This window comes from Stenella coeruleoalba, assembly GCF_951394435.1.
Source record: "Stenella coeruleoalba genome assembly, chromosome: 8".
Taxonomy (NCBI): Eukaryota; Metazoa; Chordata; class Mammalia; order Artiodactyla; family Delphinidae; genus Stenella; species Stenella coeruleoalba.
The window spans coordinates 97,639,749-97,663,501 of record NC_137154.1 but is presented as its reverse complement, the minus strand read 5'-3'; the positions used below and the strand labels follow the sequence as shown (position 1 = coordinate 97,663,501).

The 23,753-nt window shown below is 45.9% G+C and overlaps 1 protein-coding gene across 11 annotated transcripts in view; it reads left to right on the top strand.

Moving 5' to 3' along the window:
* Positions 1–23,753, top strand: part of LOC307190567 (uncharacterized protein) — a 394,123-nt gene that overhangs the window by 280,173 nt on the left and 90,197 nt on the right. For 7 of the 11 annotated variants that reach the window (XR_013829494.1, XR_013829495.1, XR_013829496.1 and 4 more), the window contains one exon: positions 14,361–14,512. The exons of the other annotated variants lie outside the window; for them this stretch is intronic. Coding sequence is in view for 1 of the 7 variants with exons in the window: in XM_079929810.1 (XP_079785936.1) it covers positions 14,361–14,373 (13 nt within the window). In the remaining 6 variants the exon portion in view is untranslated. The remainder of the gene's footprint in view (positions 1–14,360; positions 14,513–23,753) is intronic. 11 annotated transcript variants of the gene reach the window in all.

The following is a 23,753-nucleotide window of genomic DNA, read 5'->3' as shown; positions in this document are numbered from 1 at the left end:
ATGATCTGGAGGCAGCTTACCCAGAGATAAGAACATTGAGAAGGTGGCTTCGTCTAGTAGCTTTAAGATGGAGCTGTAATCCCTTTTTGTGTGTATGTTTGAAAATGTCGCTTTCCGGAACTTTACCAACCAGATTAAGTGCTTTTGTTGTCGTCGTTTGTTTTCATTTTGTTGTTGTTAGGGGGAAGGTTATTTGGAGAATTATACTTTGCCCATCAGCCGTCTAAGGGTTCAGAGTGGTTTGAGCCTTTCAGCTCTAGGAGTGTTTACCTTGCTCCTGAAGTTAATATTGTATGCTGTTTTTCCTTTTCTTTGCACATGTCCTAAAGATGCTGACCTTGCAAGGATTTTACTCAGACCTCTTCCGACCTATCTTAGCCGACTCTTCAGCGCTCCCTGGGCAGAGGTTGAAGTTCAGGCACAAATCTTGCTTTGACTTTTTTCTTAGTAGATAGAAGCAGTGGTCACGATGGCATCTACATTACCTGAGAAATGCCCGTATCTGGCTGTATGTTCCATGGGGACAGTCTGCTGTTTTTGGCACCATGTGGAGAGCCTGGTCCCCTTTGCCTTTCTCAGCCCTAGCGCCTCTCTTTGGGGTAGAATTAATCCCATGCTTTCTTTGGGCCCCACCAAGGGTTGGTTTCTGCTCTCCTGCGCCACCTGCTGTCACCTGCTCCAACCGCAGCCTTCCCAGGCTCCAGCCCCAGGCTCCCCGCAGGAGCCCATGCCAAAACCTCAGCCCAAGCAGATGTTACTTAGGCTGCCAGGTTTCTGTCCTGGTCTTATCTGTGCTGCCTCCACTGGCTCACCCGATCAGAATCCCAAATGTCCCCAGATGACTTGCCTCAAGTCACGCAGACCCTGAGCTCCTTGGCCAGAAGAAGGGAGGCTGCCAGTGCAGGGGTTGGTGATCAGGGGCTCGTGCCAGCTTCCTGAATATGTGGTCAGTGGAGGCCAGCCTCCTCCCAGCAGTGAAAATGCAAATAGATTTCTGTCACAATGTCAACACACCCAGGCAAGGCACTGATCCTTTCATGGGCTCATCAACGTGTCCCCAGTGTGTTCCCTGACTGGGCCACTAGTTTTCTCCCAAGTTGCGCAGAAACTGGAAACTTTGTTTTTTTAGCAGTCTGGACTTTCTTACATTCTCACAAAACTTGGTGATTCTAATCAGAGCACCACAAAGAAAGTGGAGTGCTGCTTGTTAATAGGTTAAGTACCCCCGTTTATTCCCTATTCTAGGTTAGGCATCTCTCGATGGCCGGGACTTCAGCATGTGTTTATTCTCTCACACACAGTCTGGCACACAGTAGGTGCCTCCCAGAAGCTTGTTGAAATGCACAGATTCTCTCTGGCCAAAATCCTTCTGGAAAGTCCTCTTCTATTTGTCTATTAAAAGTAAAAGCTGTCAGATCTGAGATTCTGATTGTTTGTTCCTGATTTAAGCCTGAAAGAAAGTAAGTCTGACTTGGTAGAAAGAAATGATGAGGGATAGCAGTGATTGCTTCTGCTGCTCTCATAAGAATGAGGATGGTCACCAGCTGAGGTTAGAATAAGTAGCAACATATGTGTGCAGGGGCGAGTTGGGTTAGCTACGAGATAGAACTTCCTGAGAGCAAAGGTTACAGGATACTCTTATAAATTACAAGTGGGGGTTTATGCCAGCAACACACCCATTTAGTTCGGTAAACATTTATTAAGCTCCTCCGTCGTGCCAACACTGTGCTGGAAGCTTGATAAGATACAGTGCCCGACCACAGAGAAGACTGAGACACACAAACAGACAATTTCAAGTCATTTCCTAAGTGCCACGAGAGAGAGGTGTGCCTGGGGCGTTGTGGGAGCATGATGAAGGGGCACTGATTTGAGCTGTGTCGTCAGAGAAGGCTTCCTGGAGGAGGTGGTACGTGTACCGAGTTTTACCACGGGATGGGAGGCATCTCAGTGAACAAATGCAGTCAGTGCATTCCAGGAAAGCTGGACAACTGGATTAATTGATGTAGAAACATCTTTAGATGATAGAAAGTCCCTTCAGTCCTACTGAGTTGAGTCATCTGCAAAATGACATTGTGCCATAGGAAATGTCTTAGAAACCTGGTGACAAGAAGGGGCTCAGTTTTCTGTTCCACGTTTAATCTGTCAGACATTATTAAGATAGCCTTCTGTAATTTTAGGAGGAAAAAGGTAAAGGAGGGAATCTTCTTTTCTTCATGGATCATGGTCCTTTCAGCAGCCTCTCTGCTCCAAACTTGTGAGCACTGCAGAGCTGGCATGGCCTTGATGCATCGGACTTGACATGTTTGGGGGCTGCCGGCAGAGCCATGCTGATGGGAGCCCCAGACCAGGCATTCTCCATGCGTTCCAGGAGAGAATAAACACACTGCTGCCTAGAAACTCTCTCAACAGCTTCTCTTTGAATTCCAGCAGATCATTTTACCAGGCCCCATTGTACAGGTGGGAAAACTGAGGCTGAAGGACACGAAGCCACTTCCTAGGTCCTGGGGAGTAACGGGTGGCTGCTGTGTATTAATTTAGCTTCTTGTTTGTCACTTCAGTGCCTCAGCTAGTACCTCCCCAGGGTGGGAACCTCTGAGAGGCATTTTTCCCAGAAAGAAGTGCTTTTGAAATGGCAAGCCAGTTAGTAATGGCCCGTTTCCACTGGATACCCGGCGTATTGGGCTGGCGTGGTGGGGTTGGGGGTTCCCCGCCTCCTCCAGCGAGGTCATTCAGCCCCAGCCACGGCAGCTGGTGTCTCCAGGCCCTGGACCACCACCGGAGAAAGGCATCCGAGGAAGGATAAAGAGTGCAGTCCCGGCTGCGGGCCTGAGCCCTCCATGCCCATTTGCCCGAGGCGGCCCTGGCCGGGTCGGTGCCAGGCACTGTGCTGCTTCTCCACCCCCTTCCCGGGCCCCTCTGCTCATCTGCTTGCTCTCAGCGCTCCAGCCATCCTGAATGGGTCTTTGTGTGCGCCCCAGGAGCTGGCTCGGAAGAGCCCTGATAGAAATGCTGGACAGAGATATCTCCTCTGGATCCAGGCGCCGCTCGGCGCGGTGCCCATCTTGTGGAAGGCAGGTCTTTATTGTGCCGCCGGCTTGTTGCATATCTGGGAGCGAGCTGGGGCCTGGGTGAATGGAAGAATGTTCTGCACCCTGCACAGTGGGGTCATCACCAGGGCCAGGGGGATGGCAGTGTCTTGGTCACTTCCCGGAGCTCTCTTTCCCACTCTTTCTCTTTGCTACTTTGCCCCCAGAGGTGACTCTACTCATATTAATACCAAGAGGTGCAATTAAATGGTCACTCCTTATGTGCCAGGCATTGTGTTAAGGGTTTTATCCCTTTGAATTAAATCTTCCCAACAATCCTATGAGATATGCTCCCATTATTATCCCCATTTTACAGGTGAAGAAACCAAGGTGGGGAATATTAAGGAACTTTCTCCGGTAATTCTGAACACAGGTTGGATGGGTCTCTGCTCTTGCCTCCTCCTTCTAGCCTTCAGGGGGTCTCTCACCAGACATGGAAGTCCTAAGCCCCCTTTACACTTGGCCCCCTGAGAAATCACCAGCTCTAGGGTGCTGGCCGCCTCGGGAAACCCAAAAGGAGGCAAAGCCTGGTTCTGGCAAAATGCAGAGAGCCTTCTGGCCTTCTGAAGTCCCATCTTGTTTATACTGTCAGCCCTTTGTGCTTTTTTAAAAAAAACAAGAGTGACATTTTATTTTATAAGATAGAAGAAACTATGGATGTAGAAGGAAAACGTTGGGGTACAACTCCATATTGAAAATTTTGCTGAAGAGCCCTACCTTCACCCCCAGGAAATAGAAAGGTTTTGTGAGGCAAACACCACCCGAGGGCTAGAGCCCAGGATTCACCTTCGCGGTCACCCCCTGCTCTGGCCTAGCGTCCCGCTGTAATGAGAGGATAGAGGTTAATTCCCAGTAGCCGACTCTTCAGCGCTCTCTGGGCAGAGGTTGAAGTTCAGGCACGAATCTTGCTTTGGCTTTTTTCTTAGTAGATAGAAGCAGTGGTCACGATGGCATCTACATTCACACACATGTGGCAGGGCTGTCTAGCTTGAGAGGTGTGGTCCAGAGCTTTCTTATGGAGCCAAGCTCAATGGCCCTTTTCAGGGACAGACATTTTAACCATGGATTTGAGAACAGCCCCGTTAGCTGAGCCAAGTGGCCAGCTGGGTAGGGCTGTGAGTATTTCTCTGTTGGCAAAGAGGCTAGAGCAGTCTATGGTCAAACAAACAAACAAACAAAAATAGCAAGAGAAATGCAGGTTAGATCTTAAGAAGAACTTCCCAGCTGTGCATCACGGTGCACTGACAGGCAAAATAAGTTGTCCTTCAGAGTCTGTTCGTATTTGCTTGTTTCTTTTCTTCATTTTCTCCTTTTTTTTTTTTCTTTTTAAAAGAAAAGTGAGCTCTTCACCTTTCTAGGCTGTTATCGTTGTAGTCTGTGTTACTTCTGGGGAAAGGGGAATGACTGTTATAGGCCTTATGTAGAGGGAGATTATGTCCATCTTTTACACATGACAAGAAACCTTGCAGGATTGGAATCCTCAGATTTGTGTGTGATGTGGTGTGTCTTCCCCTCTCCCCCACTCCTAGCTGCTCTTGCATTCAGCCCCAGAAATAGCAATGCTGTAAAGATGGTCAAAGTGACTGAGTACTTTTTCTATGTGTTATTCTCCAAGTTGCTTTCTACAGTCTCTATGCATTACTCTGATTAATATCCAAGGATCTTTACCCAAGTATGTTTCTCCATTAAACCATTCCTAGCATCATGGGGTATTATGACCGTCTAATTGTGATGATCATGTTTTGAGTAACTGAAACATAAGCACAAAAGAGAAATCCCCAATCAAAGTTAAAGGCTTAGTCAAGAGGCTTAATCTGTGGATGATTAAGGTCCTGAGATGCAGGGAATCGAACAAAGAAGAGTCACAAACACCCATCGGCTCCCCTTCTCCACTCAAGCTGCAGTCGTTCTTTGGTGTTTTTCTTAGGAGTCACTTGTTCCTTTTTTACTTTCTTAATCTCATTTCTGAGAGTGGAACTCACTATTAAAAGAAATAATAGTTAGGGCTTCCCTGATGGCGCAGTGGTTGAGAGTACGCCTGCCGATGCAGGGGACGCGGGTTCGTGCCCCAGTCTGGGAAGATCCCACATGCCACGGAGTGGCTGGGCCCGTGAGCCATGGCCGCTGAGCCTGCGCGTCCGGAACCTGTGCTCCGCAGCGGGAGAGGCCACAACAGTGAGAGGCCCGAGTACCACAAAAAAAAAAAAGAAAAAGTAATAGTTAAAGATAGCAGAATTCAAGAGCCTGAGGGATAAGTCAGGGTGGACACAGGAAAAGGACTTTTTGATTGGGACAAGGGGGATGTATTGGAGAGAAACCCACTGGGACGGGACAAGTGAAATTCACTTCCAGTACATGGGCTACTGAAGTTTGAGCAACTTTCTGCGTCTCAGTCCTTTATTCATAGGATAACATGTGAGTCCCTGGACAATTTCCTCTTTGTGAATAAAGCTATCAGTTTATTCATTGGATTTTGGTCGATAAGCAATGCAGAATCACCACATTTGGACTGTGAACAGCAGGCAGCAGAGTATCACCACGAGTGTTTGAACAGAAGAGTGACGTGATCGGGGAGGCATGCGTCAGGAAGACTCAACCGAGAGTCACGTGTAAAATGGATTACAGTGGTATCGGGAAACTAAATGGGAAGATAGAGCGAAAGCCCAGTGGAGAAAAAAAAATGAGAACCTCACCAAGGATGATTGCCGCAGGGATCAAAGAAGAGGACTAATTCAAGAAATGCAGTGGAGAAAGAATGGACAGAGCTTGGCAACTAAGTGGCCATGAAGGAGGGGCATGAGAGGGAGGAATTCACAATGACACAGTCGCTGTGAGATTTCCCCAGAGAGCAGTTGGGCATTTGTCCAGGGGCCAGTGGGAGTAACTGAACTTTCTGCACTTTTCTTGCTGAGAATCAAGGAGGGAGCAGCAGTGGCCTATTCACTGTGTAAACTTACCCCTATAACCTATCATTATGGGTAGACTATGGCCTTGACATAGAGTGAGTGGGATCATATGATCCCATTGCCACCGCTGTGGCCCCGCTCTTAACGGTGATGATCTCTAACCCTCAGATTACTGTGAGTTAGTGGGGCTCTCTGCACACAGAAGCAGGGAGAATTCCCCAAAGAATTGAGAGGGAAGAATTTAACAGAAAGTCATGCAGAGTGAAGTAGGTCAGAAACAAAAACAAATATCGTAAAATAACACACGTATGTGGAACCTAGAAAAATGGTACAGATGAACGTATTTGCGGGGCAGGAATAGAGATGGCAGACGTAGGGAACGGACGTGTGGTCACGGGGTGGTGGTGAATTGGGAGATTGGGACTGACGTATGTGCACTGCCATGTGTAAAACAGATAGCTGGTGGGGACTGCTGTATAGTGCAGGGAGCTCAGCTCGCTCTGTGATGACCTAGCTGGATGGGATGGGGGGTGGGTGGGAAGGAGGTCTCAGAGGGAGGGAATATACGTATACATAGAGCTAATTCACTTCGTTGTACAACAGAAACTAACACAACATTGTGAAGCAACTATACCCCAATTAACAAAATATATCTATTAAAAAAAGCCCCGTGGCGATATCCTGCATGACCTGTTTTCATATTATTGGGTGACGTTCAGTGTTCTAAATTACTTTGCACCCACACTCTTCTTGTCACCATTTTCCAGTTCATAATTCCAAGGCTCTGATACCAGATTTCCTTGGCGTTAAGAGTGAAATGGGAAAGGAGTGGCAACTGAGTTCTGTGTTCATTGCTGTCGTGCCGTCTGAAGACAGCAGGCCCTGGGAAGTGTAGTGAAGATGGCATCTTATTGGCCTTCAAGATGAAAGAGTTCAGTAGGGGACCACTGGGCTTGTCTCACTGGCATCTCCCTGTGGGCCTCTCAGATAACCTGGCAGCACATTCTTTTACCCTGACTCCAGGACAAGAAAGAATATTCTTTCAATAAGCAAAGCCCAGATGACTAAAAGCTCTTTCTTTAAAAGAAAGGCCCAGGGGGTTTCCTCTTATGATCCAGGTTGGTCTCTGGCCAAGGACCTATGAAATCCCCTGAAGATGAGCATCTCTGGAGGGTCCAGCTGAATTCTTAATAAAGTGCAAGAAATTTGACTCTTCTCACAACCTCACTTGGTTTCCCACATTGAGGCTGCTTTTAGCCTAAGCTATCCTTTTTTTTTCTTGGTTGGAAATGCCAGTATCTTCTCTTCATCAGTTGATATAGGAAAACTAATCATCCCTGTTGTTAGGTCAGGCAAACCTCAGTTTGTAAATTTTCCTCCAAAGCATGGAGATGGGGTTACTTCTTTTTATTTTTAATTTTAATTTTTTGGCTGCGTTGGGTCTTCGTTGCTGCGCGTTGGCTTTCTCTAGTTGCGGTGAGCAGGGGCTACTCTTCGTTGCGGTGCACGGGCTTTTCGTTGCGGTGGCTTCTCTTGTTGCAGAGCATGGGCTCTAGGTGTGCGGGCTTCAATAGTTGTGGTGCGTGGGCTCAGTAATTGTGGCTCACGGGCTCTAGAGCGCAGGCTCAGTAGTTGTGGTGCACGGGCTTCAGTAGTTGTGGCTCGCGGGCTCTAGAGCACAGACTCGGTAGTTGTGGTACACGGGCTTAGTTACTCCTCAGCATGTGGGATCTTCCCGGACCAGGGCTCGAACCCGTGTCTCCTGCATTGGCAGGTGGATTCTTAACCACTGCACCACCAGGGAAGCCCAAGATGGGGTTACTTCTGATTGCCAGGTCCCCACAGTGGCTGGAAACTGCTGGAGAGCTTCTGGGTCAGACGGTGCAGTGGGCTGTTGGATGAGCCCCTTCCTAGGAGGGTTCTCAGTATCAACCCTCTTGCTCTAACGCCAGGCTTTTTGATAAAGTCACTGAAGCCGGCTTAGGTCCCTAGAATGTATTTACCCATCTGCAAATGAGATTGCCCTGATTTCCGTCTTCTAAAAATGGCAGGTTTGACCCCACAACCCTTTAGTTGCCATCTGAGTAGGAAAGCTCAGTACTGAATGACTGCTCTAGGTGTTTCTGGATACATGTGGGTCATCTTGCCGTGTGAGAATGTGTTCAAATTTTACTTTGCAAGAGCCCCTGTTTCCCCCACCTGAAGAATACCCTCAGACTCGGAGCATGAACCTGCAACTCTGTCGCCCTAGCCATGCACTGATGCCAAGAAATGAGGAAGTACTTCTGTGATCATTTTCTTGTTGTTTTTGCAAAAGGCCGTTTGGCTAATCTTGCAGGCACTTCTCAGAGGCAGTCAGTTCTCAGTGATCTGCACATGGATGACGTGCCTTGTGAATTGTTCACAGATAATTGTTAATTCCATAGTGGCTGTTTGACGGCCACTGCTCGACAGGCTCCCATGAAGATAGTTCTCAAGGTTTTCCCCTCAGCTAGGGACACCTGGGAAACATGACCACGTTCTCACGTTCGCATGATAGAAAATAAACGGGGAGGTAAACTGATTGAAGAATCATCATATAACAGTTTCCCCCACAAAACGTTGGAGTAATCCTTTATGGAATTGGATTATTTCTACCCAAACATCCCTCCATGATTATTAAAAAAAAAAAAAAAAATCAAGCCGTCTATAGACTGACTCCATCTTCTTCCCAAAGCCACAACTTACAAGAATGTAATTACAGTATTGAACCCTGAACTGAGTGGAAGTTCAGGAATGAGAGAGGGTATTGACACACATAAATTCTTCTGCCAACTTGGGATCCCATGGGGCTTGCACTAAAAGCTTCCCTAGCCCTTTCTCAAGACAGTCTTCAAGGGAGCTGACTCCGAGCCGTCTTATCCATCATCTAAAATGGAATGAAACCCAATCGAGCAATATAAAACCAAAGCAAAAATCAGTTGTGCTCCATCCTCTCTTGGGTCAGAGCCTCCCATGCCTCCGCCACCTTAAAAGTGGAGCGTGCATTTTCCGTGTGCAGAGACTGCACGAAGTGGGCCCCCTGCTCTTTTCAGGGAGGGAATGTAAGCAGATCCCCAAAGAAACCACTTGGCTCAGCGATTTGAGGGCTTGTTGTTATTGGCCTGGCCTAAAAGAATTCAGCGAGCTGCACCTTTGCCAAGGAAAATGCAAAAGCTTCCCCAAAACAGTCGTTGAGGGTCATGGGCTCATCTGTGAACCCAAGTAGGAAAGCAAGGCAGACAGAAAATTCAGGAAATTGGAGAGGCTCCTTAGAGATGGTTTTCTCACTTGGCCATGGGCGGAGGCCAAACGAGCCGAAGAGGTCACGCCAGGCAGGGTGAGTGGGGTCCAGAGGGGAAGGAGCTCAGGCAGAAGGCTGCCTCCTTCCATCATGAGCTCCTGATGTCCTTGAGGAGTGGAGTCAGTTTCTTACCCAGTCTGGCTCTGCGCCAGTCCCCGGCAGTCCTCTGCTGGGCTCGGCATCTGACCCCTTGCTCTGGACCCTGAGAAGTTGTCGGGCAACGCTGTCTGCCAGTCTCAGGCCGGGAAGAAACTTGCCATGGCCTGACTCCTGCTTCTCTTGGCTTCTCACATCTCTTTTTTGTTAAAAATGTGAAAATCACGAACCCTATTTTTGTACGTCATCTTTCTCTGAAGCACCCTATAATTCTTCGCAGCAGTTTTACATTTGGCTCTACCCGCCCCCCTATTTGTGACCTCCATGTCGATAGGCCTGGTGATCCCAACTGTACAGCTCGTGCTGACCGTGGTCCCCAGCTGTAGTAGTTCCTAAATCAACGATTGTTAATTGACTGATAGTAATTAAGATTACTACCGGACATTCTTGAGCATGACTTTTTACTAACACTTGGATTTCTATTTCTATCACATGTCTGGGCATATAGGAGGTGTTCAGTCAACCCTTGACGGATCCACATTTTTCTGGTGGATTAACAATCTTTTGCAGCCAGGAAGAGACTAAGTCTTATGATGAATCTAGCTTCGTCTCTGCTTCTTTCCACTCCGGAGATCTTTCCGGGCTTTGTCTCTTGCATCCCCCTAAACATTTACCCTTATCCCCACCTCTCACCATCTCTTGAGACCCCACGATGGTTTTGGAAACATCCCAAGTATCTTGGACCTCGCCTGAGGCTCTCTCCTCACTTCTCCCTACCTCTCAATTCCCTCACTGATCTCGTGTTTCTCCCTTTTCCTCCACCCCTAAACTCTATGTCTTTTCCCTCCTCCACTGAAGCCCTCCATCCTCTCTACTCAATCAGAGGTCAATTCTTTAATGCCCCGCTTTTCTTGTCTGCCATGCCCACCAGCTCTGCACTCACTTTTATAACTCTGCCCCAGTCCCCATCATACAAGCAAGTGAAATACATACCACGTACCAGCATCCCTCAAAGCCCCATACCGTGCTTTCCTCCTTATTAGCAACCTTCACCATTTTAATTTCTCCTGCCCCTATTCTATCTTCCCACCCGGCCCTGGAAGGCTTGCACATATACGCAAAAGATAGCCTGACGAGCAGCAGTGTCACCTATGCTTTTTACCAGTACCGTGTGTTATTAAGTAGTGGCCACTCACACTGGAGGTGGTATTTTATTTTATTTTATTTTACTTTATTTTTTCACTTTTTCATTGAAGTACAGTTGATTTACAATGTGATATACAATGTGTTAGCTTCAGGTGTACAGCACGGTGATTCATTTATACATATCTATCTATCTTTCTATCTGTTTATTCTTGTTCAGATTCTTTTCCCTTATAGGTTATTACAAAATATTGAGTTCCTTGTGCTATACAGCAGGTCCTTGTTGGTTATCTATTTTGTATATAGTAATGTGTGTATATGTTAATCCCAAACTCTTAATTTATCCCTCCCCCACTTCCCCTTTGGTAACCAGAAGCTTATTTTCTGTCTGTGGGTCTATTTCTATTTTGTAAATAAGTTTATTTGCTTTGGAGGTGGTGTTTTAAAAATTTACTGTAGTCTGACTTTTTATAATCCTTATTAATATTAGGTTCTGTCTTTATACTCTGATACAGTGCCTATTAAAGGTACCATTTTTCTTTGCCTTTGTTTCCATGTCTTGCTGATGCATTTTACATGTGTATATTTTTGCCAATTTCCCCATTGGAATGGCCAACAATGAAATTAGCTTTGGAGGCAGCATTCAAACAGAGATCAGGCAACACTCAAACAGGGAAGATAAGGAAGGAATTCAGACATGAGGGGTGGGGGTCTTTGACCAGTTGGCTTCTAAACATCTCTTTTAAACCCTCAGATTCTCCTTAAACTGATGAGAGGGTGGGAGTGTGGCCTTCTCCTTTGTGTTTTCCACTATTCTAAAGGGCGTTTGCCTCACCTAGGAGGTCCTTAAATATTGGAATTCCTGAGACAGTAAAATAAATAATTCTGTTCAAGAGAAACAGAGGAAAAGGCGTAAGCACATTTTGCATTTAGGTGGTCATTGACTATATTAGGACATGTGATCCCTAAATGGGAGTTATATGCTCTGTGTGAGGATTTCCTGCATTTCTCTTGTCCACTTTCTCCGCTTGGAACTCAGGTTGTTCAGAGACCCCAACACGCTTAGAGCTAAAGGGATTCCCAAGGGTTATTTCAGTCCAGAAGGTCTTCCTGCCTGGGCCCGTCCTTTGACCAAAGAACTTCCAATGGCAGAGCCCTCCTGACCTTCTCCAGACAGGAAGTGATCCTTCTAGTTTTGGACTGAGCTAGCAGAATATTTTTCTTCTGTGAGTCAAAAAGCACTCTCTTTGGAGTTTCTCCCCATTGGTTCCATCGTATTCCCTGAAAGCTAGAGCAAATCCCGTCCCTTTCTACCTCAGAGCCCTTTGGATATTTGAAGATAGCAGTCATTTCCTGTGCAGAGTCGTATCTTCACCTGCCTAAACGTTTCCACTTTTCCAGATTCCTCCTGAGATGAATTGTGATCCCTTCTTTCCTATGGTCGCTCTATTATAAGCATCCTCCACTTTGCCTGGGGTGGCGCAGAACGGGATGCACCGACCAGCCCAAAGGGAAACAAGACTCTCCCTCCCACTCCACTCATTTTCCTATTCTTCCACCCATGAGCATGTGTCCTTCCTGTGCTCCTTCTCTCTTTTTTTTTAATTTTATTTTTTAACATCTTTATTGGAGTATAATTGCTTTACAATGGTGTGTTAGTTTCTGCTTTACAACCAAATGAATCAGTTATATATATACATATGTTCCCATATCTCTTCCCTCTTGCGTCTCCCTCCCTCCCACCCTCCCTATCCCACCCCTCCAGGTGGTCACAAAGCACCGAGCTGATCTCCCTGTACTATGCGGCTGCTTCCCACTGCTCCTTCTCTTTGAGAAGTATTCCTGGATTTTTATTCCGTCCTTCACAGCAGTCAGTCACTGAAGGTCCTCAGGTTGAGATCCAATTACATGAAAGGAATCTTTTTTTGTTTTGTTTTTGTAGCTTTCCTTGAATTCTCCAAATCCTTGTTGCTGCTTTTAACTTGATTTCGGTTTATAACAACATGTAAGTGTCTTCAGGGTGGGTTGCCTCTTTCACATTCAGCCCAGAGCCCAGTATAGGTATAGTATGGAAATATTTAGTGAGTCCATACCATGACTTGACACGTCTCCTTCGTCACATTATTTCAGCTCCTTTTGCCCAACGTATTTCTGTGTTCGTTTTACCTTTGGTTCTGTAGTGTCGAGGTTGCTTATGGAGAAAGAGCCAATGAAGAAGCGATGGTTTTTAGTAAGTGGAGTTTTATATTTTTACTCCCAGCTCAGTCTTTCTGTGTGGTTCAGTACAGAGCTGCTACCAACATCAGGGAGGTAATGGAGTTTAAATAGAGATCAGCGGGAATTGGCTTGAGATTTGGCTTTGCTGAAATTAATATGCCGTGGCCCGAGTCCCCTGGCCAGGACAGCTGGAAGAGTCACAGAAGCAATGTGATATGGTGAGAAGAGCTCTAGGCTGAAATTGATTTAGGTTTGATCCCTATCATGGCCACTTATCTTATGGGCAATTAACCACTCTGAACTCAGTTTCTTCATCTATAAAATGGGGTTAACCCGACTCCATCTCAGAAATGGTATAAGGGTGAAATGAGATAATGTGTCACCACACACGTGGTGGCATGTGAACTCTGGCCGGGCCACTGTTGTCATTCTGCAGCTTCCTTACTAGGTTCTGGCAAATAAAGAGCATCCCAGTAGGCCCACTGGTTGTTTCCCCAGCTTTTGACATAATGACACAGTCTCTCCGGCAGGCTCGCTCTGGGTCCAGATGTCTGTGTCACGCCCAGCACGTGGTCTTCACAGCCACCGCGTCGATCAATACTCCTTCAGGGTGCCGCTCATCGCCCTGCACTGAGGAAGGTCCGGGAGCCCCACCTCCCCTGCTCTCCAGAGGCAGAACACAGTCTAGACACAGGAGGCACGAGGAAGTCGGGAAAGCTGGGCCCTTAGCTCCACTGATGGCCTTGCTAGAGCATTGGACACCTTTCTGGGTTGCATGAGCCTCCCATTCTGTTTGCAGAAAAAGTGCTATATTTGGTTTCCTACGCTACTTAACTGCCAGGGTAGGTGGGAATGAATGAGGCGGAATCTCTCCGCAGAAAGATACTATGTGAACATACAGTCTGTTTCCATCAAGTGGGGAGCAGGAAGTTGCCAGGACTCCAAAAGGATGGGTGCCCACACTGGCCAGAGTCCAAGAGCCTGGACCATCTCCCTGTCCTCAGACGGCAGAGACCACGCCTGTCTCACCAGTATAGCCCTGTGTGGATGTCCGACTTTATGGTACATTTATGCTGGTGAGGGAATTGGACGTGAAGAAGAGGCAAGTGGTTGCCAGTCACCACGTCCATACGGAGTGTAGACTGTGCAAGCTCATGACTCATGCCATACTCACCTGGACCAGAGACCCCCAGGCATGGGGAACTCTTGTCTCTCCCCACAGCGGTTCCCTGATTAATTACAGAGGGGCTCACACAGGGGCTGTTGTTCATGGCTGGAGCGGCACTCCACAGCCCTGGGGGTGCGCACCCCTGGGGTGTGTGAGCTCCTCTCCCCCTCCTCCCGGAGGCCCCGACCCGCCTGGGTACCGCCTTGCCATGCCCTGCATCTTCCACAAGGGGGAGCCCCCGGAGGGCAGCAGAATTTGGGAAGCGCTGAAGTTTTCTCCTCCTGTCCTCTAACTGATTTTCGCGTACCCAACTGTTAGATTCCTTTGTTGCAATGTTGGGGCCTGAGCTGACACTTCTGGAAGCTTCGGGTGAGAACCACAGCTGATATGCCATCTTTTCTGGTTTGTTGTTATTTACCTAGCATCATCAACTAAGGTGGAAAAGTAACAAAGAGCTTGAAGACTTTCATGGATCCCAGGCCCTGGATGGAGGCAGGCGGCTTCAGACAGCATCAGACAGAGAACCAAGAAAGCCGAGGGGCAGCTGGAAGGTGCCTGTGGCTGCCGAGCCCAAGTAGGTACCCGGGAGAGGACGATGGAGGGGCACACGGGGCACAGAGCCCCTGATAGTGGGAAAAGTGGATGGACAGGAGAGACGGAGGGGGAGAAGTGCAGACAGGACCTGGGAGATTGAGGGAGAGTGAGGGAGGAGCCCCAAAGGAGTGCAAAAGAAAAACTGCTCGATCGCAGGTCGTGATGCAAAAGACTGACCACAGAGCCGGAGAGGGAGGGTGTGGGGGCTGAATCAGAGACTTAAACTTGTTTGAAGTTGGTTCCAACTCAGCTGCCCAGAAACTTCACAGGACATTGGAGGCCAGGAGTTTGAGAGCAAACGCTCAGTTGCACAAGAAAATTCAAAGTGAGTAAGTGTGCCTGGAAGTCGCTCTCGCCGTTATGGTTGTGTGTCACAGGGCCACACCTACGCCGGCCTTTTGACCTAAACGAGGAAGAATTCTGGTCTGACGGCAGTGTGTTCAGGTTCTTCCCACTCTGAACCAATGTCTCAGCTTTCCCTCCTTCCTTCCAGTTTCCCACAGTTGCTCTCAGGAATGACTAGGAGTCAAGTTCTCATTCTGCCATTTAGTGAGATTAGCTTAAGCAAGGAAACCTCTTGTCTCCGTTTTCTTTGTCTATAAAAGGGAGATAATAATATATTACTGATGAGCCTTACAGGATTTTTCTGAGGGTTGAATAAGTAAGATAATGTGAATAAATGCTCTTAATAGATTATGATTGCTAGCCAAATAAAAGATGGCATTAATAAAAATTAGTTAATATACCCTTACTACTCTCAGCAGGGTATTTTCTTACGGAGCTTTGGAGGAACCTGTGTGAGTGTGTGTGTGTGTGTGTGTGTGTGTGTGTGTGTGTGTGTGTGTGTGTGTGTGTGTGTATCTGTATAGATGCGTGTCTTTGGCAGATAAGTGGGAAACTTGGTGTTCTTTCCCTTTTAGCCATCTTCGAATGTTCTTTTTCCCAGCCTCGGCTACATTTTTCTATGTCTCAAACATGCAGATAGTGATTGATGGTGTCTGCTTTGCTCCCTGGAAGAGCGGTTTGGCTGTGTCCTGGACTCTGTGCCACCCAAGTCAGTGTCACACCATGTCTCAGGCACATGCTCAGACTGAATATGCTTGGAAGAAGCGAATAAGAGGCTGTGTTTTTAATCCCGTCACCATATTCCCTGCCTGGGATGTTCTTTCCAGTCCGCTTGTTACTTAACTCACTAAAACCCCTCACGTGGGAAACTTGGGTCTGCATCCTGAGTCAGGCTGGTTGAGGCGACCTGTGAAGGCTGCTGAGGTTGGCTTTGATACCTGTGGACACATTCACCCTTTCTGCGGGTTCCAGATGAGTGTGGGATACGGGGAAGGCAGTGTAGACTGGGAGCAAATCCTTGGACTTCACTGAGCCGTCTCTTCCCCTTCTGCCCAGTGAAGTCCTTACTACCCTTCCTTGCTGCATGCAGATGTAGATGTGAGGCACTACTGAGATTATATCTGAGCGCAGCAAAAGTTTGTCACTCTCCAGTGTTACATAATTATAAGGTATCATCATTGTTACTCTGCTGCAGGTTTTTTACTAGTGATTTATCCGTATTTTACAACTTGCATTATTTTAAAAGCTATCTTTCCCCAGATGTTAATGTACTCTCCTTTTCTTCTCCACCAACTGACCGATAAATATTTACAGAGATGCTAAATGATACACCTACTCACCTTCAAGAAGTCGGTGTCCCATCCAAATCACGTGTATACCTGCACAATATGTACATAGACTGTGTTTTTCTACAACCTCCAAGCACGTGTGTATCCCTTCTATTTTCAAGCACGTACTTACTCCCTTTTTAATATAAAATATATGCAAATATATATTTGAGTAAAAGACATATTCACACAGCATACTTACTTAGAGAACAGATTTAATGGGCAATAGGAAAGACACATCACCCTATCAGCATTCCAGCTCTTTTCGAGTCCAGAAGTGACCACAATACACAATTCGTGTGGTTAAAAAAAAATCATGGATCAATTTCTGCCCTGTTCCTAGTAATGAATATCAATATCTTACATCTTGCAGACAGACTCTCAGCAGCTTTAGATAATTTTAAATGAGTTTTTTTTAAATACACTTGCAAAGTCAATTATTTTGAATCTCATCTGAAGCAATTAAAAAACATCCTGACATTTAAGGTGATACTTTTTTCCCAAGTAAAATAATTATAAATAATACTAATTATGAGCAAATCATTCAGTTACTCTCAGTCTGGTTCAACCTTTAGGCTAATAAACCAATCCATTAAAATTCATCTTGCTCAAAGGACCAATTTGTTAAAAAATATAGTGACCTTTCACCGCAAGTATGATTGATATTTTCTTCAACAATAATCAGAGCTGTCTTTCCCAGAAGAGAGTGTGGTCAAGTGGTAGGTGTAGAAAACTAGGGTTCTTTTATGCCTGTCTCAGTAATACTTCTCAGGTCCAAAAGGATGTTGATGAAGGTGGTGATGGCCATACACAAAACTAAAACTCTGATTTCAAAAAGTACCTAAAAGAGATGTCTGTAAGCCTCAGGACAGTTGCTCACAAGAAGTGACAAAATCTTTAGCACTGGGAAAGATTTTAGTAAGCCCTTCTGTCTGCCTCTGGGGTTTCATTTCCTCCAAAGATGTAGGGCAGGGATTTGCAAATATGGCCCATGGGCCAAATCCAGTCTGCCACCTGTTTCTATAAGTAAAGTTTTATCGGAACCAGGCATATCCTGTCATTTGCATACTGTCAGTGGTTGCTCTCCTGCTATAAAGGCAGAGTTAAGTAGTTGCAGTAGACCCCATCCAGTCCACGAAGCCTAAAGTATTTCGTATTTGGCCCTTTACAGAAAAAAGTTTGCTGACTCCAGGTGTAGGGTAATGAAAACAAAAACAAAACCAGTTGTCTTTGAATTTACGCAAACAACTAATATTTCAGCAGCGCTTTACAGTTTATAAAGTCTGACCACGTTCTTTTGCAATTTAAAGGACAGAGAAATTGCAGACTTTTCCGTGGTCATTCAGCCAGTAAGTGGTGTGGGTAGGACTTAGCCTCTAGAGAGGGAGGGGCCCCGCCCTGATGGCAGCCTGGACGGAAGCGGCCTGTGGAGGTGGCTCTCAGGGGGAAGTGATGGCCGTCCATCTCTTTCATCTGCGCAGAAGTGCCCGTTGCTGAAAGACAGTTGAGGAAGCAAAACTCCTGACATTCTGTTCCCTCTTTATCTGACCTTGACATGGGTGATTTTAACCTTGTTCTGCTTCTACCTCCCTATTCTCATAACCAGAATGGTACGAATAAACAAAAAGGAGAGGAAGGTGCTTTGCTAAGCTTTATTGCTTCAACTCTCGCTTATCCACACTGAAGGAATGTGTCCACCCTGAAATTGGCACTGGGGCGCGGATATTCTGAAATAGCCAGTAACAGCAAAGTCTTTGTGGAGTATGCCATATATATATATATATATATATATATATATATTTTTTTTTTTTTTTTTTTTTTTTTTTTGCGGTACGCGGGCCTCTCACTGTTGTGGCCTCTCCCATTGCGGAGCACAGGCTCCAGATGCGCAGGCTCAGCGGCCATGGCTCACGGGCCCAGCCGCTCCGCGGTATGTGGGGTCTTCCCGGACCGGGGCACGAACCCACGTCCCCTGCATCGGCAGGCGGACTCTCAACCACTACGCCACCAGGGAAGCCCTATGCTATCTTTTTTAAAGTTTGCTTTTTGAAATGGCAATACCTCTCAAGTATGTTTTCCTTTTACTGGGTTTATGGTCAAAATTATGTTTTCTCACTTGAGCTTGTTGTATCTACTAGTAAGGTGGGCCACAGGAACTGGATATAGGAGGAAGGAAGGCTGGGATGAATACCTTGCCTTTGAGATCTATGGATATAAAGCAAGTTCTTTGCAGGGACCAAAGACTTTCTGAATCATATATTTTCTTGGAAAGGAGGTAAGGGATAAAACGAGAGAGATGAGAATAAAAAAATTCTAAGTCAGACCTTTCCTGAAGATTCTGAGCCAAAGATAAAGATTTCAACAATTGATCTAATTCAGGTTTTCCTCTAACAATGTTTATTTGGAGTGTGCACTCTGGCACGCACCACTAGGAGTTGAAGGAGTATCACATTGACTAAGATTCAGATATTCTTCAGGAACTGATCTATCAGAGAAATGAGCACGCGTGTACGTGTCTATAATGCAATTAGAAGTAATTAATGGAAAGGGAGCACAGATTAAAACATCTGCGCATGCTCAAAGAAACATTATTCTTCCTTATTGGAACATCACTGATGATACTGTGGAGGAAGTGGCATTTGGTGAGACTCAAAGAGTATGTAGATTTTAGACATTTGGAAACAGTAGGAGGTGGGCATTCTAAGAGGAGACAGGGAACAAAGTCGCAGAGCAAAGTATAGGATTTGTATGTGATCAGAAAATCGTTCATCTTGTTGGGAGCATATGGTTATATAGGCATGCAGGAAGGTGTGGCAGGTGGAGAAGGTCAGAGCCAGAATCCGGAGGGAGTTGTAGATTAAAAAGTTTGGTCTGTTTTCAGTTGATGATGAGAACCATCGCATATTTTTCTGCAGGAGAATTACATGATCATACCTGTGATTTATTGGAAAAGAGTGTAACAGATGTTTGAAAAGAACTTGGATGCAAGGTCGCAGTTAGAAGCTAGAGCAGTGGTCCAGGCAAGGAGAATAACGTTAACTCCTTTGTCTTGTGCTGTGTTCGCAAGAATGCTCCTCTACAACCTGACTGTCATAGGTTATGGCACTGGATGGGGGCTTTCTGAGGGCATTTATTTAATGACATGTCAGTGGCATTTACTCATAAAACCAAAAAGCCATTGGGGCCAGAAATAGGGGTTTTGGTTACTTCCCCAGACAGGATGCAGTTGGGGTGATTATACTTGTGATTCATCGAGGTCGGGAAACAAGTCCTCCACAAACAAACACCCCTCCCCTCCAAGCCCAGTGACTCACGGCTTCTTCAGTTTGGAAAGCTCTGGAGTCCAGGCAGAATGTGAGGTATGATGTTAAATCATAAATCCTCAGCGTTCATTGTTACAAGAGAAACATTTTTATTCATTCTTATGATCACTGAAGCAATAAACATCGAGTGAACTCTTAACTGTTTTAGGCACAAGGACATGGAGCTCTAAAAACATAGTTCCTGCCATAAAGTATTTTCCAGTTTACCTGGGAAAACAGATATAACATAAGTAGAGTATCCCATAGACGTTATAATAGAGAGATGCAAACAGTTCTAAAGGGTCAGAGGAAAGACCTGTAACTGCTCTGGGAAGGGAGGAGTGGCATTGGAGTTGGGTCCTGCACAATGACTGTTCATCATGTATTCATTCGCTCATTCAGCAAATAATCATCGAGCACTTACTATATGCCAGGCACGGTTCTAGACAAGATATTTCATACTTTTATGGCGCTTGCTCTCCAGCAGGACAACTTGGGTATTAAATAGAGCTGGGAGCCAAACAAACAAGTTGCTACACTCAGGGAATTTACGTTCTTGTAGAGGAAGATTACAGAGAGTGGCAGCTAACGCTTCGCTCCAAGAAAGAGCAACAAATGCAAAAAGAAACATGAAGCCAGCCCTGCTGGGAAAGAGTGGGGAAAGGAACTGCAGGTTTGGGGGTATCCAGTATGACAAGAGGGCTTATTTATAGACCTGAAATCGGAGGCACAAGTCTCCATGCTGTTCTTTGGCTGGAGTTGACAGAAAATGGAGACTCTTCTCACATGGAGACACACAGCATTGGGTCCCCAGACATTCTGATTTTGCAGTGCCTAGCAGGCTACTGGGGTCCCTGGTTCAGGAATCTGAGTACTGTGGTTTGGACTCACTGATGATTTTTCCATACCTTTGTCTGACTGTCCTGCAGTGGCCTAGTGCCATGGAGATAAAAATTTAAGACACCGGCTGCCTCCTTGCTTAAATATTCAGGTCAAATTCTGTCACAGCCAACTCTGTCTTGGAGGTCATGCTTGATCCTCGTTTTATCAGGTTGTCTAAAATAACCTGGCCATGAGGTGGTTATTGTTATGGTACTCACTGGAATGGGATCTGACCTATATAAGGAAAAGAAGTAGGACAGGAATAGCTCTTCAGCCCATCACAGACTTGGAGAAATCCAGTATAAGCAACTGCAGAATCACAGAGCTGGATGGGACTCAAGGTGACCTAAGGTGATATTGACACCTGCCTCTAGGCAGATATATGCCTGTCTGGAAATTTAATATAAATTCTAGAAGTCATTATTTTAACAATACGTAAAAATGTACCCATCCTGAATAGTATAGTTCCCTTCAGGGCAGTGATGCTGCCTAGCCTCGGGCAGAACATCTTTGAACCTCCTATTTTACAGTAGACCTCAGAACCCATAGCATATCCTTTTGGATATACTGAGTAGGAGGAAATGGTTGTCTTTGGAGGCTGTTTTGCATTTTCTAAAAACCAAGTGCCGTATCCAGTTGGTCCAGCTGAATGATACCATTTTTGATTAAAAATGAATTTAAATGCAGTTATGAAATTATGAGGTGACATTTTTGTTTGGCTCGTAACCGGTTCAGAGGAGACTTGTCAGCGCTTGCAAAAGTAATAAGTATATATTCTCCCAGATGGCTCATTTGAGGGTCTGTGAGCTCTGGTAAGCTGTACAGCTTCTCATTCTACTTGGTGAAGTACTCGAGGTCAAGGAGTGTGCCTTGTCTCCAAACACCCACCTACCAGGTGCATGCCAGGGGCTCGTTATAGAATTAAGTAGAAAACAATAACATCATCACTTTACAGTCGTATCATGAATCGTTTGCCCATTGTGATTTTTTCACCAAATGTGAACCCCGTTATCACTTCTTACCTTGAGGCTGATTACCCAGCACATGGCAACAAGGGCAGCAGTCTGTGTGGATACAGCACTGTTCTGGGAAGAGAGTTCAGCTTCTGTTGTGAGTCGTATGGGTAACTTGGGGAAAAGTGCTCAAGCCTGTGTCCCCATCTTTAAATAAAGAGATTGAACTCGATGACGGGAGAAGGTCCATTTGAGGAATAAAATATCGAGTAGCTACTTGGCGCCTATCTCTGCATGTTGTGGGAGGTATTAGTAAGGCCTTAGTGTGGATACGGATTCTTGTGTTTGCAAGTGACAGAAAACCAGCTTGACTAAGTTGAGGTAGAAAACCAAACTTCAGCAAAGGCAGGGGTCCACCAGACTCCAGACATCACCAGAGTCAGGGTCTTGAGCACTTCCACGACACCCTTCCTCCGACTTTGTCCTCGGCTTCTCTCTCCCAGTCAGCTCTATTCTCTCAGATGTGCCTCCTGGGTGAGCCTGAAGAAATTTTCAAAACCTCTGGGAAGTCCTCTGGGCCAGGGGAACAAGATACCGTGCATGACTTGTAGCTGCTGTTAGAACCATGAGGTTGGCTGGAGAGAGGGGCAGCTCCCCCAGAGAAGTAGAACCCCTCTAAAGCCTGCTGTCGCTCTTTGCTGCCCACTCCCACCCTTTTCTCTCAGCTCCACGCCCATTGGCTGGGGACCTTCTACTCTTCTTGAAGCTTCTGCCCAACTTCACTGTCTCTGAGGGCCGAACAGCACAATCCCTACCTGTCCACACTCCCAGAGCACCCTGAACCCGTCTCCACCCCGGAATGTTGCTTGTTGTGGTCTCTTGATCGGTCTTTCTCCCTCATGAGACTAGGAACTCCTCAAAGGCGATAACTGCCTTCATTGGTTTTGTGTTACTTTATGTATTTATTAGATTGCTTATTTATTAATTATTGACAATCTACTGTGTACTAGATTCTGGGGATTCAAAGTGAAGGAACCCAAGATTGCTGTTCTCAAGATGCCCAAGGTCAAGTGGGGACATGATAAACAGACACTTGCAGTACAGTGTGGTGGTGTGAGTCCTCCACAGACAACCGCACTGGTGCTCTAGGAGCACACGGCACACAGGAGAGTCTCCTCCCTAAGCGAGGACAGGGCTTGAGAAGTCCAGAGAGAGTTTCCGAAGGTAGGAAGGGGCCACCCCTGGTCTGTGCTGGATTCTGTGGCATAGGATTGAACCTGGTTGTATAGGGTCTAGAGGGAGGGGACATTCTTCAGGGGTCTCTGAAAGTACAGTGTAACCAAAGGCTTATGTTTGAGTGGGATAGATAGGCAGATAAAATTAAATAATAATTGGTTATCAATTCATTAAATAATTGGTAAATAAGACAGTTTTCAATAAAGTACTAGTTTTACTAGTACTTTGCACAAGGAATACAGAAAAAATTGAGATTACCATGAACTTATAAGGGACATCCTTTGGAGCACGTGAGTAGCGCTTCACTTCATGGGGAGTTGACAGTGCTGAAATCAGAGAGGCTGGGTTTCAGTCTCACTCTGCCAGCTATTAGTTTGGTGATAATCTCTCAATCTCTAATTTCTGCATCATAAAATGAAGACACTAAGTTCCACCTCTCAGAGTTATACTGAGGATAAAATAAGACACGTAAATGAAAGTACTTCATAACTGTAAAGCACTATACAAACTTAAGTTATTCTTCAAATCCGTTTATTGTTACAACAGAGAGTTCTTCACTGACAACAATATTTGGAAATATGAAAAAGTGTATAAATACCGTTACATGGAAAGATACAGTGTTCGCATTGAGAGTTATGTTAATTTTGCTCACTGGCTAAGCATGGTGGTTAATGCCATTGCAAAATGCATCACACATTAACGAGTTGACTGACTTTTCCTGTATCTCTGACTCTGAGGATAGTGCAGTTTGACTCAGCTGGCCATGTCGCAGGGTAGGAATTAAATCGTTTGGATGTAGTGATTATAAGATGTTCTCTCCCCTAAGTGAACTGTATTTCTGTAGACAGAAGGTTCGCCTAAGGATTTCCCTCTAGCTATACTACTCTAAGAGGTGAAACTTTCCCTTCAGTGCCTCTGTTTCCTCCTCTTCGAATAATCATAAATAATGATAGTATTGTAAAGAGTCACCCTCACACAGAGGATCTGAAGAAGTGTGATCCCATTATATTCTGTGTGAATTTGTCTTAGGTTCTGCTCAGGTGTGGGAGAGGGCAGGGAAGTACAGCCAGCAGATACAGAATGACCCGCTAAAGGAGTCTGAACTTTGAGTCCTTGAGTGTATCTCAGAGACTAGGATGAGATACTAAAGTTTAGTTGTCCCAGTGGTTTAGGCA